The 15,810-nt window shown below is 31.7% G+C and overlaps 1 protein-coding gene across 1 annotated transcript in view; it reads left to right on the plus strand.

The window, feature by feature from the left end:
- The window catches only part of LOC133184350 (kelch-like ECH-associated protein 1), a 17,531-nt gene extending 2,290 nt beyond the window's left edge, over window positions 1-15,241 (plus strand). The window contains exons 2-5 of the mRNA XM_061319395.1: window positions 9,760-11,090; window positions 13,271-13,476; window positions 13,637-13,813; window positions 13,973-15,241. Coding sequence (XP_061175379.1) covers window positions 9,838-11,090; window positions 13,271-13,476; window positions 13,637-13,813; window positions 13,973-14,112 — 1,776 coding nt within the window. The 5' untranslated portion in view covers window positions 9,760-9,837 and the 3' untranslated portion in view covers window positions 14,113-15,241. The remainder of the gene's footprint in view (window positions 1-9,759; window positions 11,091-13,270; window positions 13,477-13,636; window positions 13,814-13,972) is intronic.
- The last annotated feature ends 569 nt before the right edge of the window (window positions 15,242-15,810 follow it).

The raw sequence follows: 15,810 nt of genomic DNA on the forward strand, positions 1-15,810 counted from the left end.
TCAAGTCTGAGTATTGCAGATAGTATTAGGGTAATGTAATTTATCTCATTAGATGAACTTTGAACAACAGATTTTTTTAAAATCAATGATCAGATACATGTACTAATTTGGACACTTGAGACTGGTATTGTCTATGATTATTAACGCTGAATACAATGTTATATAACTGTTTATGTAACAGTTTATATATATATTTATTTATATAAAAACAATGTATATTGTGAATTATGTTTAAATCGTGCATTTATATATGTGGAAATGCCTCTCGGGGCCCTTGATTGGTAAATAAAATATCTTGTATCTTGTATTTCCAAAAAATACTTTCCTTAGAACTGTGTAGAATAATGGAGGAACCCATCCTCATTCTCCATTTATATAAAGAGGCCAGTCCACTTGGGTGTGCTCTCCCATCCTACTCCTTTCCAATTAATAAAGCTGCATTTTGAAGAAAGTTGAACATCTTTTAACATGTTTAAAAACTTTTGATTATCAAATTGGTACATGTATATTCAAATGAATTTAAATTTTTTGAAAACAGAAATATATACCACACGAACAGTATTATAATTGAAGTAAATTTTTAAACACCTGGAGCATTTACCAGAAGATTTAAATTCATATTTTGGTAACAAAGAAAATTGAAATTCATTTTATTTCAGTATTTAAATGCAGTACGTCCCATTCTTGTCCATGCTCTTCAATTTTTTTTTTTACCTTTGATGAAAAAAGGAAAACAGTATCATGAAGATTATTGTTAATGATTTCATTTGATTACTAGTATATGTACACTGTATAACCTTTTTTGTACAAATTTTATTTTTTAACTGGGTATGAAAAAATCAGGTCATTAAAATGGTGGATGGGTGGCTGCCAAAAGGGTACATCATTTGTCTAAATAACTGTTCAATACATACCATTTTCAAGATTAGAGCTTTTTTTAATTTGGAGATTAGTTGTATAGTACATATATCAGAGATGTGCATATTAATTGGATTTTAATGTTTGGTGATTTATGAGAAAACTACCAGTTCTTGAACTTGTAAGCCCTTTCCCACGAAATTGAGAAAATGTTGTTGAATGAAAAAAATATATATATTACTTTTATTGTAAAGTTTAAATCTAAAAAAAAATTGCTGTTTATGTTTTATAATGATTATATTATTGGTAAGTATAAGTATTTGCAATATGCTCAATTTTCTGTTAAATAACCCCTTGCAATTTTGGTATATTAAATATTTATGCACTACTGCTGTAATAAAAAAAAATCATATTTAATAAATAACATCAAAAAGAATATATATGATGCAACTGAATAATTCTGTAAATCATTTTTCATGTTCTTCATTTAAAATTAATGATCACATGCAAAAAGATGAAATATGATATTAAGTGATATTTAGATGGCATTTATCTTTGTATACCGGTAACTAATATGCATAATTTTTTGCCAAGTCAATAATCTCTAACATTTGTATTGATAATTTATCCCTTGAAGTTTGCTTATTGCTTGTTCTTACTTGCAATGTGTTTTATTTTCTCTCTAAAGGAAACGTTGTCATCAAGAATTTTGTACTTGATGAACATGGCTGTTGTCCAACTGACAAGTCACGTAAATGTTTTATTCTCCAGAGAAAACGATGTTAATTAAATTTAAAAAAAAAAAAAAAGCTGTAAATAACAAAATGCTTTGGAACGTCAATGACTAGGCATTTTTCCTCTCTTTCCTTATCAATGTGTTTGCATGACAATGAATTCAAATGAGTCTAAGTAAAAAAGAATAGATTAAATATAGTGTTATGATGTCCAAGTTACCGATTTCTGATACAAAATGTCAGCATTCTCCTTACCCTAACACGATATCATTAAATGCACATTTATAGCATAATTACTGCCTTACTTAAACACCTCACCAGGAAGATGGAGTACCAAAAAAAATGACTTGTTATCCGTGATTAGCATTAATAATTCATACGTAATCCATGCTGTATTTTCCATATTTTCAAAAGGAGTGTGGTTAAAGATTTTGTTTTATTTTCTTAGGAAATCTTTCAGTTAATACTTTGTTTATAATTTAAATGTTTTGAATTGGCTTTCATGTAAATACTGAAGGCGTCATTGGTCACGTATGTGTGTTGGAGAATGATAATTAAGTCTTAAATGATTAAGTTTTTTATGCAAATTAAACATTTAGAATTACTCTGTTTGTATGTGGTTTTGTGCAGAAGGTGCACTTGTATTTTTCAATGATATTTTCATTAATTTTTTTTTTAAAAGGTAAATTTTGGTCATTGGGTTAAAAAATAAGAGCAGGCCATGTAAAGTTTTTGCTTACAATCTTTGAATTAAATTTAAAGATAATTCGTCTAAAATTGAGAATTCAGAAATTTGTATGATTTTTTTTTTGGTTGTGGTAGGTTTTTGAAATAGAATTAAATAATCAAATTTTAAAGAAGATTGTGCAAATTTAAAAAAATTAAATATTAATAACAGGCTTAATTAAAATCAAGTTATGACTGTTTTACTGTAGGCATATATATCTATTTACTAAAGTATGTTCATTTATAATGCTGTAGAATGTTTGCTTTAAAACAAAACATGTCGTAAAAGTAGCTAGTTTCCAAATGTCAATTTACCTAGGCAAAAAAAAAAATAATTAGACTACAGGCTAGAGATAACATTCACAGCAACCAACAGCTCTGACTACATGTGAATATATGTAACAGATATATCTTATACCTGAAGCAGTGAGAGGCGTATTATTTCCAATCATTGCAAAAGGCAGTTGTACTACTAGCAGAATCGATTGGCAGGTAAAATGCTTAGTCATGTTTCCATTAACACGTTAAATACCTATGTCACTTCTCAATAGATCAAGACCCGAGCCAACAGGGCCCTTTTCATTTTAAACATATATACTCTGCTGTTTGTTTGCTGTGTAGCAGTAAGTGAATATTTTGTTTGTTTGTTTGTTTGTTTGTGCATGATGTCAAATGCCGCTCCATCAGTGACAGATTGATTTGGAAGGAATCTGTCATTCCTGGTGGTTATTGGAGTAGAAAGTATAAAAAAAAAGTTAGTATTTGGAAAAAAAGAAGATTAGAACTAATCCTTGTGCTACATAGAACAGATGTTGTAATCAAGCGGGTAACAGGTAAATATAAAATTATTAAACAATTTGGAAGTTTTATGACATTTTGGGATATAATTTCATGGTAAGTTTAGTATGTTTTAAAGAGATCTCATTATTTTGGAATATTTCCACCTTTATCAAGCTTATGGCATGTTTTTGTGACAGGTAAAATTTGAAATTTTATGATTTTTTCATGATTTAAAAAGTGAACTTAAAATATTTTTAGAAGTATATTATCTGATTTTTGTAATCACTTGAATTTTATAATTTATGTATGTATTTTATTGTTACATTTTTCTGGATGAAATATTCCCATTGATGTATTTTGTAATTAGGCAATAGTGATGGCATAATCAGAAAAGTCATTGAAATAATCATGTAGGGTTAGGAGAGGGTGGGTGATAATTGTTCAGTTTGTTGGTATATGATGTTCTCTTATCTATTTTCCAATAATGTGGTAGATAAAATTCTGCCAAGTCACTGTTGGCTTATCATCTGCACAAAAACAATAAACCAACGAATATACATTAAATTCAATCCTCCACCTTATTATGTTTAAGCTGGTTTTGTTGTTTCGTGAATTTAAAGTTAAGGTAATAATTGTTCCTTTATTAAGATTTTGAGAGGCGATAAGCCCAAAATTAGATACCGTAAATCATTCTACTTTATTGGGTTTTTTTTATATTGATATTTTAATGAATATTTAAGTTTTATTATTATTTTTTAATTAATTTTTTAAAAGCAGATTTCATGTTTTGATTTGTCAATTTTTAAAAAAAAAATTTTTTTTTTAGTCTTAGTCTTTTTCTCCCTTTCTTTTACTTTTTTTATGAAAGGTATAAAGAAAATTTCTTCACATTTTAAATTAGTGGTAAAATGCTTTGACTACTTTTAGAAGTAGGAAATATTATTTAAACCATTTCATTTTGTCATTAAACTTTGGCATCATTGTAAACTTTTGATGATTTTTTTTCTGAATTCAGTATGAATTTTTATAATTTTATTTTCCACAGTTCATATTCAATGCATGCTAAATCTTTAAGGGATTAGATGTTATTACCATATCTCTGAGGAATTGAAGCCCCCCCCCCCCCTAAAAAAATTATTAACAAAAAACATTTAATTTCACAAATAGTTCCCTTTATTCCGTGATTGTGATTTGCTTGAAAGGTAAAGCTAATAGCAGAATAGATATTACAGTCTTCCAATCAATTTCATTTTGACAAATTATTAGGTCAAAATTATTTGAATGTTGAGCATATCAGACTATGACAAATCTTCATACGTTAATTTGTATTCAATGAACATTTCCATATCCTATATGTTTTTGGCTAAGTGCAAAGAATTCAGAAAGTTTCAAATATCTTTTTTTTCTTTTTATTAAAATTTGAATGATTATAAAGGGTCTTGATGTTTTACATATCAAAATTCCAGCTAAATTCTAAAATGAAAGTAAACTTACATCTAATTTTCTTTGCAGATACAAATTTAGATAAAATACTTTCTAAATTCATTTTTTTTTTCAGAGCAATAATACTTTTATTTGGTATATTTCCCAAATGTTTGCCTCCATGTTAATATGTGTGATTAATGCCAGAGAATTCAAATAAAACAGTTTTTACATTGCGATTAGCTCAAATCTTTATTGGGACAAAAGTTTGCAAAGTTGTTCATAGTCAGATCAACTATGAAATAGGAATAAAGTTCAAATCAATTGTCTAAATGATATAAGTTCAAATAAGAAAAGCCTAAACATTTGGAAGATTTTTAGAATCAATTTAGCAGTGACTCTAAATTAGATCCTTATATTTGCTCATATAGATGGCTATACTTCTTTGTGATTTATGTGAGCAGAATAAAGTATCTGTAATTTTTATGAGATTGCATTTTTTTGTTGTTGTTGTAAAACAAATAGGAACATTTTATTTTAAATTTTGTTTCTGTTATTTCTAGTTATGAGAGAAGAGCAGTAAAAAGGATATAGAATTTATCATTTATTATGAATTCTGTATATTTCTATATCATGCTAAGCTTTATTTTGGCAAACAGTTTCTTTCCTATGAGCCCTTTATTTAAGCAGGCTTGTTCAACCACTCCACTTCTTTTAATTTCAAAAAGCAGTTTTTTTGTTTTTATTTTTATTATTATTTTTTTTTATTTCTTTTTGCAAAAATAGGGTTGGAGAGGGTGGGGGAAATTGCTGAAGTAAAATGCACAGAAATCTGCAAGGCCTTAATATATACAAGAATTTATGAAATTTCTTTTTTCCATAAATCTACTTCACACATTGCTTAATTAAAATGTTTATGGAGTTGACTTTTTGTCCAAGGTTTTCAACTTTTGAAGACCAAGAATAAGTTCAATTGTTTGCATATGTAATAAAATTATGTCATCTCCAGTTCAGTGAACATTAATATTTGGTATGGGAAAGTGATGATTTTTTTCGGTTTTATGCAAAATGAGTAATTTGCTAAAGGTAATGTAAAATTGTCATACACACAATTTAATTAATTTTTCAGGATCTAAAAGTTAATGTATGTGCTTTAAGCAAATGTATTAAAATGAATTCAATGATTCTTGTGCACAGTCCTGCAGGCATGTGCTAACAGTCAACAATGTATACATTTTGTTATGTTTATAAAGATAATCGTGATGGTTCAACATATTGTGACGAGGAAATGTAAAACATCGGATCTTGTTATTGCTCATTACACCTGATTAGACTGCCGGATTCTTGTGTTTTAAAAATGGTTCATTAATGTTAGAAGGGCTAACTTGTCTCTAAGCCCCAGTGAAATGTTGAAGGATTCTGTGTGAATAAAGCTTTCATAGACATTTTAAAGGATTTGAATATGCATTCCAATAACGTGCATCGAAATGATGCTGTGTCCATGAACAATATTTTTAAGCAGAAATCAAAGCTACGGAGTGCTGTAACTTGATATAGGAAGGTCATACACCAAGTCAGCTGATTTGGAATTGGTAAGGTGGAAATTTTACCAATGTATATTTGGAATTACTTGTTTGGTCAAGTTTTTCTGAAGTGTTTGTTCTGCACGCTGTGTCTGGATTGTGTGATTATTTTAGTCTTCATTGGAGTTTGGTTATACTGTTGAAATGGACAGTTTAATGTGTTTACTCTAGTATTTTGTAATGAAATGACTTTGATTTTTGATTATCTCAATGACCAAAAAACTTTCATGACAGTTTGTGAGCAGTGGAACTGAGTCTGACAGAGGAAATCTTAAGCTTTGTAATAAGTCAACAGATGAGTGGGAATTTATGACAAAAGGGCATTTAGTGTCAAAATGTTTGAGAAATTGTCATACTGAAGATCATAACTTAAAAATTACATCACTGTGGCAAAAATTAAATTTTTAAAAGTGAATAAAAATTTCCAGTGAGCATGACAGAAGCAAAACTAACTCTAGTGTGAACTACTCTGAAGGTTTACTTCAGTACATAAACCCCACTGGATGTACCCTTACTAATAAAGGAAAATTGATGTGCAATGATTTATTGCTCAATTGTTAAAAATGATGTTCAAAACTGGGAAGAGGGTTGATTCAAGTGCAATAACTTTGGAAAAAGTTTGTAACGGTGCATGGCCTATATACCCTGTAATTGGGTAATTGTCTTTGTGGAAAAGTTAATGCTTCTTCTTTAGTTTCATATTGGATGACAGAAAGTTGCTGAGTCAGAAATTCCATAAAAAAAATCTGTTTATTCTTGCTATTATTAAATTGTTTTGTCATGATAATAAATTTTAACTTTTGTCAGGAGATATTTTTCTTCATCATATTTGATGCTGTGTAATTGAAGATGGTTTTGGAGCCTGAAGAGTTAAACGCTTTCTTTGTATTGTTAAACACTCTATGTTATCTTCTCATCAAATTCTATATCGTAATCCACTCACGTTCACAAGAATGAGGTAGCAATATCAAGTAAAAGTCCATAGTCATGCGAACGTGAATGTATGAGGCTTTGGAATTCTATTTTTCCATGCAAGAATGATTAAGAAATAAAATACTCATATCTACACAGCTGTACGTAATAATTATTGAGGAGAAATTGGTGTGTAGCGCAATGATTTCCTAGCAGTATTAAGAAGAATATAAGTAATCGCTCAAGCAAGAAACATTCCCAAGGGCGCCTTATTATTAAAATGACCGAATAACTCAGGTAAAATACTTTCCATTGATCAAAAACGTTGGTTGATCTTTGCGATCACTCTAGCAGAACACTGCTTTCACGTTTCAGTCGAACTGAGCATGCGCTGGAGCAATTGACACACTTTTCTATTTCCCACCTATTGTCCTTCATAAGTCTGATGTCATTATTCCATATATGGAGATCACGTCTGCAAATGTTTTATATAGCAATATTTAATAGCAATGAAACATCACTTTTTTGAAACCATTTCACGTTTACATCATTAGGTAGACAAAATTGGTGTGTAAGGTTGACCATAAAGGCTGCCATTATATTAAATGGATTTAATTTCTTTGTGTTTGCAATGGAAAAATTGCACTTTGGTCCACAGACCCTTTGTATGATGAGCATAATTAACATTGCACTACATATATACATAGAAGTGTAAATAATTACTTTGTCCATGTCCCTTACAAATAAGTCTGCAGTTCTTGAGTATTGAATATTCAGAGTGTTTGTTAGGATTTTGCCAAAAAAAGTCAGCACAAATTAAATTCTTAGCAAGCTGGTATTTTGAAAGGAGTATACTAATTTTAAAGTACACTTAACAAATATTCCATGAAATGTGGAAAATTGAAAGTGGTGATTAAAAACTAGAATTTGTAGAAAATTGATGACCATGAAGTCAGAATTGTTGATTCTTTCCAGAAATAATTGTCCAGGTGGCTTCTTTGAGGTTTATTAATAGGGTTAGCAATGACAATGGACATTATGCAAATAACTTAATACTCCTTTTTTGCTTGCATTCCTTTTTGACATGAAAGGCAAGAAAGGAGAGTATTATGCAACTAATAGGCCGTTATTTTTGTTTAATGGTTTGTTAATTAGACACCTTTAACACTCACGAGCAACGTGGAAGCCACAAATAAATTGTTTTACCTTGCCATGACTTGCAGATTTTGTACGTTTGATATCATATCTGTCTGTAGGATATTCATTGATTTAGCGTAAAGTAATAAAATAGAAATGGTTGTGTTAATATCCTGGAGATCTGAAGTGCTGAGTCATTTAACAGTACATGCAAAGTCTATGTGCTGGTACTACCTGAGATCAGGCGTGTGACCTTTCCAAACAAGGTCAGCACTAATGATTACAAACTGACAGATTTGTGTAATTAGGTTTAAATTTGTATACTTATGTATTGGACCATGGATCTTTACTTATCAGCCGGTCAGTTACTCTGCTTTGTCATTATTATTAATACTTTTATAAGCATTCTGTTTTGGTCAGTTTATGTAAAGGTAGTTACCTTTAATTGGAAAAAAGAAAGTAATTTTGTCATAATCATGATTATTTGTCCAAAAGTAAAACAGATATTTCCAAAAATAAAACAAACTGCATGAGTGATTATTTTGTTCTTCTAATTTGCTGTAAAAGAATGTGAAATAGAGAATTAAGGGACAGGTGAATGTTTTTGATGACTGAATCTGTGTTAATCCGTGCCACTTGGTCCCTTGTCCTTCGTCTGGATTCTCCCAGGCTCCATTGTGATCGACCCACAATGCCCTCACGTTCGCATCGTACTCCAGAAAAAAGTAAAATTGAAACATGATTTGGAAGGAACAACTATGTTATCGATGAATAGACAGCTCATTTGCATTGAAAATAAAGACAGCCAAAAAGTGCTGCCTCATTCAGGCTTACCTTTCCTAAGGTCACATGACGTGAGATTAGTGTAGCGTTGCGTTCGGGAGCTCACACTTCATAATTGAGTCCAATCATTGACATGCTGATCATTATTGTTTTAACTTGGAGTTTGATTTCCAATTTAGGAATTTTAAATCGGTCATTGAATTCTAACATAGGACATTGGATATGGACATCAACTCAGGCAAGGTTTTATTGAGATTTTTTGGGGAAATCTATTAATTTGACAGTTCCATTCTTTGGGTAACCGGTATAGATCAGTTTACCACCTCTGTTGTTTATATTGAACTGTTTAGAATATTTTTGTCTTCAGGTGACTTAAGATAAAATTTCATGGATTGGGTTTTTAAGAATTGATCAGGCAAAGATATATTTGATTTAAGTTTATTTGAGGTTTTCATTGATCAATAGTAAACAGTGGCAAGGTTATGTCAATTTGAATGGAGTGAACATTCAATGGATAAAGAAGGTTGGTATGAAGGGTTTATATCATTAAGTTTTAGTCTGAGGATGTATATGACAAATCCCAGGTTTCTGTATTGAATTGACATATTTAAGTCTTCTCTTTTGAAAAAATCTCTCTCAGTAGGATCTTTTTATGGACTAGGTAAATTTGGTTTTAATAAGTGTTTAGTGTAAAAACTGTAAGCTCTTGTTCATTATAGGCATACATGACATGCAGTTAATAATATAAAATTTCAGCATTTTATTAAAATATTAATCAAAATTAGTAAATGACTAGAGAAGTAATGGTTGATTTTTAATTACAGGAATTTACACAGTATTAGTTCAAAACAGCATCAATCCACAATGTATTCCTGAACTGACGTCAAGAAAACAAATTCAAAATGTCTGCACAGGAAGTGTATGAAGCGAAGTTGCAGACGGACTCAACATCTTGTTACCGCCCAAAGGCAGTAACCACCGAAAAGCCTGCTGATGGGAGCATGCATTTTACAATCATGAAGCATCCAAAAGAAGCTTTAGATGTGATGAGTAACCTCAGAAGACTTACAAAACTCTGTGATGTCACACTCTTGGTGGGAGAGGAAAAGTTCCTTGCCCACAAGATTGTGTTAGCTGCGGCCAGTCCATACTTCCGTGCCATGTTTACAGGAGGAATGAGAGAAGAAGAAATGACCACCATTCCTTTACATGGGATCACACCATGTACGTTAGCAACACTCATAGAATTTGCATATACGGCAGAAGTTCGCGTCAGTGAAATGAACGTTTGTTATCTTCTGCCAGCAGCCACCATGTTTCAGATGAACCATGTGGTAGAAGCATGTAGTGTCTTTCTAGAACAACAGCTTGACCCTAGTAACTGTATTGGTATAGCAGATTTTGCTAGTGAACATGGTTGTGTAGAATTACAGACAAAGGCAAGAGAATATATATTCAAAAATTTTTCTGAAGTGATAAAATGTGATGAATTTTTAACGCTTACACCCTGTCAGCTTATAAACCTTATCAAACATGATGAGCTGAATATTCGATGTGAATCGGAGGTGTTCAATGCTGTGATACGATATGTTCAACATGATCCAGATAAGAGGATCTGCAAATTGGAGGGACTACTTTATGCTGTGCGGTGCCATTTTCTGTCTCCTAAGTTTCTGGAGAAACAGTTAAATCATTGTAATATTCTCAAGAAGATGCCCCAGTGTCAAGAATATTTATCAAAAATCTTTCAAGGATTAAAACTTCATCAGACCTGCCCTGAAAAACCGAGAAAACCATGTTCACCTCTAGTCATATTTACGGCCGGTGGTTATTTGCGACAATCCCTCAGTAATTTTGAATACTATAACCCTTCCTCAAACCAATGGACAAGACTCCCTGAATTACCCACTCCCAGGAGTGGACTGTGTTGTTGTATTGTAAAAGGCTCATTTTTCTGTGTTGGAGGAAGGAACAATTCTCCTGATGGAAATATGGACTCCAATGCCTTGGATGTGTTTGATCCCATTAGAAATATCTGGCTCTCCAGATCTCCAATGACTGTTCCTAGAAATCGCGTAGGAATTGGTGTGATCGACAACATGATTTATGCTGTTGGGGGTTCACAAGGGCAGCAGCATCATGCTTCTCTGGAAAGGTAATTTTTCGTAGGTGATTGATCAAGTCATTGTTTTTTTACTTCCTTGTATGCTAGAGAGTGTAAACCAACTATTATTTGCGACAACTTTATTCAGTTTGAAATCTAGCTGCGATATTTTATTTTCATGATAGAGGTATATTCCTCATAATTGCATTATTGAAAAAATAGTTCGTGACTAGAAATATTTGCGAGTAACATAAGGTTGTGCACTTGCGAATATAAGTTGGTTTACAGTATTGATTTTGGTTTACAGTAACATTTTGTACTGTATTAGGATTCTGGTAAGGAAAGATATTACATTCTTCCTTCAGTCTTTGAGATTTGGTTCTGGGGCATTTGTAACTGGGAAAAGTAACAAAATTTAATTCAAAGTAGGTAATGCCAAATCAAGTAAAAGAAAAAAAATGAACATAAGCATTTTCATTATGGAAACCAAACTTGACATGGAAGCTGTATTGGAACTCTGAAGACTTCAGTTTTTGCTTAAAGTAAAATGGTTTAGAGCCCAGTGAATGAATTAAAGATTTTAGTATAATACACTATATACATTTCACGTTTTATCTTGGCCCCAGTATGAGGAAAATAACATCTCCAATTTGAGAAAAAAGGCTTTTCACATTGAGGAGTTGAAGAATATCAGCCTTAGTTTGACAAAATTCAAAGCTCTGCATTATGATATGCCATAGAATTCAAAGCCCTGCATTATGATACGTCATACATGTTCTTATTTTAGAGGGATTAAGAATTCATGATTGCATTAAGTAGGTTGTGACCTACAGATGGACTACAGAGTTAAAGACATTTAAGGTTCATTGACCTTTTGATAAGAGAGGTAACTGTCACTAAAATAATTGACTGTTATTCCCTTAAAATGTGTAGTATGCAATAGTTAAAAGGCCTTAATAGTACCTAAACAGCAAAAGATAATTATCAGGAAGGACCTTAAACAAGAAACTGCTAAATATACATGTGTTATTAAGAACTGACATCAGTGACCAGTCCCAACAGCAGAAACTCTGAGAATGAACCATGTAGTCAGAATTGTCATCAAAAAAGACGTCAGCAATATTGATTATGTAAACTGATTTTTTGTTTTCAATGAAGTAAATGTTTTGTAGTGTTTAACAGTATACACTGTATTAGCCATGGCAAGAAAAAGGGGGGGGGGATGGGGGGTGCTTTAAATGATGACTTAGTTAAATGGAAAAATACACAAGTCAGGAATCAATGTAGATGTGCAGATTTGCACTCAACAAATTGAACAAAATGATCAGACTACATGTCTGTTGGCCACTTATCATGACAAAAGTATCGCTTGTCTTCAGGGAAAAATATCATGTTAATTTGGAAAATATCCAGGGTGGCATTGTCTGCAAATTCCATTAAAATTCAGATTCATGAATAATAAAGCCTGTACAATCCTGACTTGTTTCCAACAAGTGTGGAAGATTGTGAAACCCTATCCTGATATGATGAGTAGTATTTGTACCCAAGTCTTTGTGTTGCCTCGTCTTGGGAGTCGGAGCCAGCCTTTGTTAATCATAGCAATAATAAGCGGAGTTACTCAGCGCTTTATGGAACTTTGTGCATTCAATGGCTGCAATATCAGCGTATCAGGGTATTGTTGCTGTGAGGCCTTTATCTCATCTATGTATCCCTAAATTGGCATGCTCTCCTCATGACTTGCAAATGCATATAGTGATTTGTTTAAGATTAATAGACAATGTGCCCCCAATTAAATTGACAGAAACATTTAATGATATACTTATTAACTTCTTGCAAATAAGGACAGTTGAAGAACTTGAAGTTTAGCATCTCAGACATTGATATTTTTATTTAAAACTAAGGATATTTCAAAAGTTACTATGTGGTGCAAAATACAATTGTGTTTCAACTAATATAGCTATCACAAACAATTAGATATCCCAAGTTTTTGTGACAACCCCTCTTGGTTTTAGTTTCCAATGTTTTACTGAATTTACTACTGGAAGCAATTGTATCATCCATGCAGTTCTTGCTTAGTTGCTTAGAAGGCTTCTGAGTCCAAACTATCCAGATTACTTTTAGATCAAGAAGATAATAAATTTTAATTATTTGTTATCAAATAAATATACTTTTACAATTTTTTTGAGATTTTTGCAGAATTATCTCATATTCACATTCTTGTTCATTTGCAGGTATGACCCAGACTTAGACAGATGGACAATGCTAGCTTCAATGGCCACCAAGCGAATTGGAGTGGGAGTCGCAGTGGTGAACAGGTTACTGTATGCTGTTGGTGGTTATGATGGCAGCAACAGGTTACGGAGCATGGAATGCTACGACCCAGAGAAGGATGAGTGGCACTTTGTGGCTCCAATGAACACAACACGCAGTGGTGCTGGTAAGTCTTAGATTTTTTTTCTAACAAAATGCCAATCATTGTTATAGAGAAAAAAATAGATCTATATAGAATGTAACAAAATATCAGAGTAAATTTTTAGATAATTAAATATTTTAGGAAATCATTAAGTCTTTGTTTTAACTTGCTTTTTCTTTTACAGGTGTGATAGGTATGGACTGTTATGTGTATGCAGTTGGAGGCTATGATAGTAGTTGTCAGCTTAGCTCTGTTGAGAGATATTGCACCATCACTAATCAGTGGGAGTTTGTAGCTCCAATGAAGAGTCCCAGAAGTGCACTAAGTGTGGCTGTAGTCAACAATAAACTCTACGCTTTAGGTCAGTCTCATATTGAAGAAAATTTATATTTCCTGTCTCCATAAAACTGAAAGTTACTTTAAAAATTATTTAAATATAAGACATATGTATTGAAAATCAATAAAAATTATATTACTGGTAACCAGAAGTTTTAATGATGAATTCCGTTTGTCTTTACAGGTGGTTATGATGGACAAGAATTTTTATCAACAGTAGAGTGTTATGATCCTGACAAGAATGAGTGGGCAGAAGTGACTAACATGACTTGTGGCAGAAGTGGACATGGTGTGGCAGTGGGCGCTGAACCCTGCCACTCCTGACAAAGGTCAAGGTCACTAGTATAACCGTCCAATCTGCTATCCCAGTGCATGTGATATGAACTGCTCAAATCCTGCATAATACACCACCGGCACCAAGCAAGAAACTTGTGAACAAGGACTAGTCCTAGAGTGCTTACAGGCCATAGAGGGATTGAAGAACATCCAAGAAATATAAAAATCAAGCTCAAAAACACCAAACTAGAACAAATATCACAGTATTAGTCAGCACTGTTATGTTGATGCTTTCCTGTTTTGTAACATTTCATTGAAAACAAATGGAAAATTTGATTATCTGCTACATCCTTTGCTCCAATCAATGCTGATTTAAGTAAATGAAGAAACCAATTACATGAAATCTGTTTCACCATTGATTTAAAAAAAAAAAAGGAGAATCATAAATCTTAGATGAAGTAAAAAATTATTGAAAATATGTCGACAGATTGATCATTTTTGTATTTTATTATGGTGCAGATGTGTATTGAAGTTGTTAGGATTTTTTTTCCCACAGTATATTGAATTCATGTACAATGAAAACATTGTAATTACAATGAAACATTTAATCTCTTACCTGATGCTAGTAAAAGAGCACTCTGGGTCAAGTGTTTAACCTTGTATCATGGTGACCTCTCTATTTATTTTATCATTGTTTTTTTTATTAAAGGTTTGTGATATTGATCAGTAATTGACAAAGACAAGAAAATTTATTGGTGCTATTGTTGTTAAGCAGGCAAGTTAGTCTGCCGAGTTATTAAGGGGTGTCGTCACATCCAAATAAAAGGATGTGGTAGCATCCAGTTGTTATTCTGTGTATTCTGCTGCGTACCTAATTGTCAACTTAGAGAATTCCCTAAATTTCCAATAGAAAGTATAAATTGTTAAGGATTTTCAGAAAAAAATTATTGTACACTTAATTAATAAATAGTTATTTTATTTCATTTATCAGATAATATATTGTACGATGCTAGAAAACAAAAATGAAGTCAAAATCACATATCATTTAAAGAAAAAAAAACTTTGCTCTCTTTTCCTTCATTTTCTTATTCTTGGAAGGAACAATGCTGCGTTGTGAATTTTTTTTTTTATATACCAATTGAAGCTACCATTCATTATATATATTTTCTTTTTTTTTTTACAAAACCTGATAGATATAGTTGTGAAGGACGATCCTGGATATTTTGATCGGGATCTAACCATTTAATTCGTTGTTGTTTATGTTATGTGTTTTGTGTATGCAGTCCTCGGTGTGAGGACTATATAAGATCATTTAAATGCAGTGTTACTCATGTTACGTTAATTTTTGAAAAAATAAGAAATAATGCATAAAAAAAATGTGAAAAAATAAAAATATGATACATTAACATGGTTTTTCTCTGATTTGTTTCCGAGAAAAGAATGTTTAAAATGCGAAACATCTGAGAGAGTTGGCAATGGATGAAACAAGATCCCGGATTTGGATTTTTATGAAGACGTCTGCTTATTTTCTCGTGAAATGAATTGCATGCTTTACAGCTGAGGTGTTTTTATATCATTTTTCGCAGAGAAAGTCGTCAAAGTGATTTTTTTTTTCAAAACAGGCATTATAAATTCAGTGATGTATTCAAATATTTTATGTAAATTATGAGGGGAATTAAGTTGAGTAAAACGCTTAAAAATTCAAAATAACATTTTAAAAATCATTTCTGGATGGAGACTTTAGTA

The sequence above is a fragment of the Saccostrea echinata genome, unplaced genomic scaffold (genome assembly GCF_033153115.1).
Source record: "Saccostrea echinata isolate AGI-Se365-2 ecotype Australia unplaced genomic scaffold, CSIRO_AGI_Sech_v1 ptg000010l, whole genome shotgun sequence".
In the NCBI taxonomy this organism is placed as follows: Eukaryota; Metazoa; Mollusca; class Bivalvia; order Ostreida; family Ostreidae; genus Saccostrea; species Saccostrea echinata.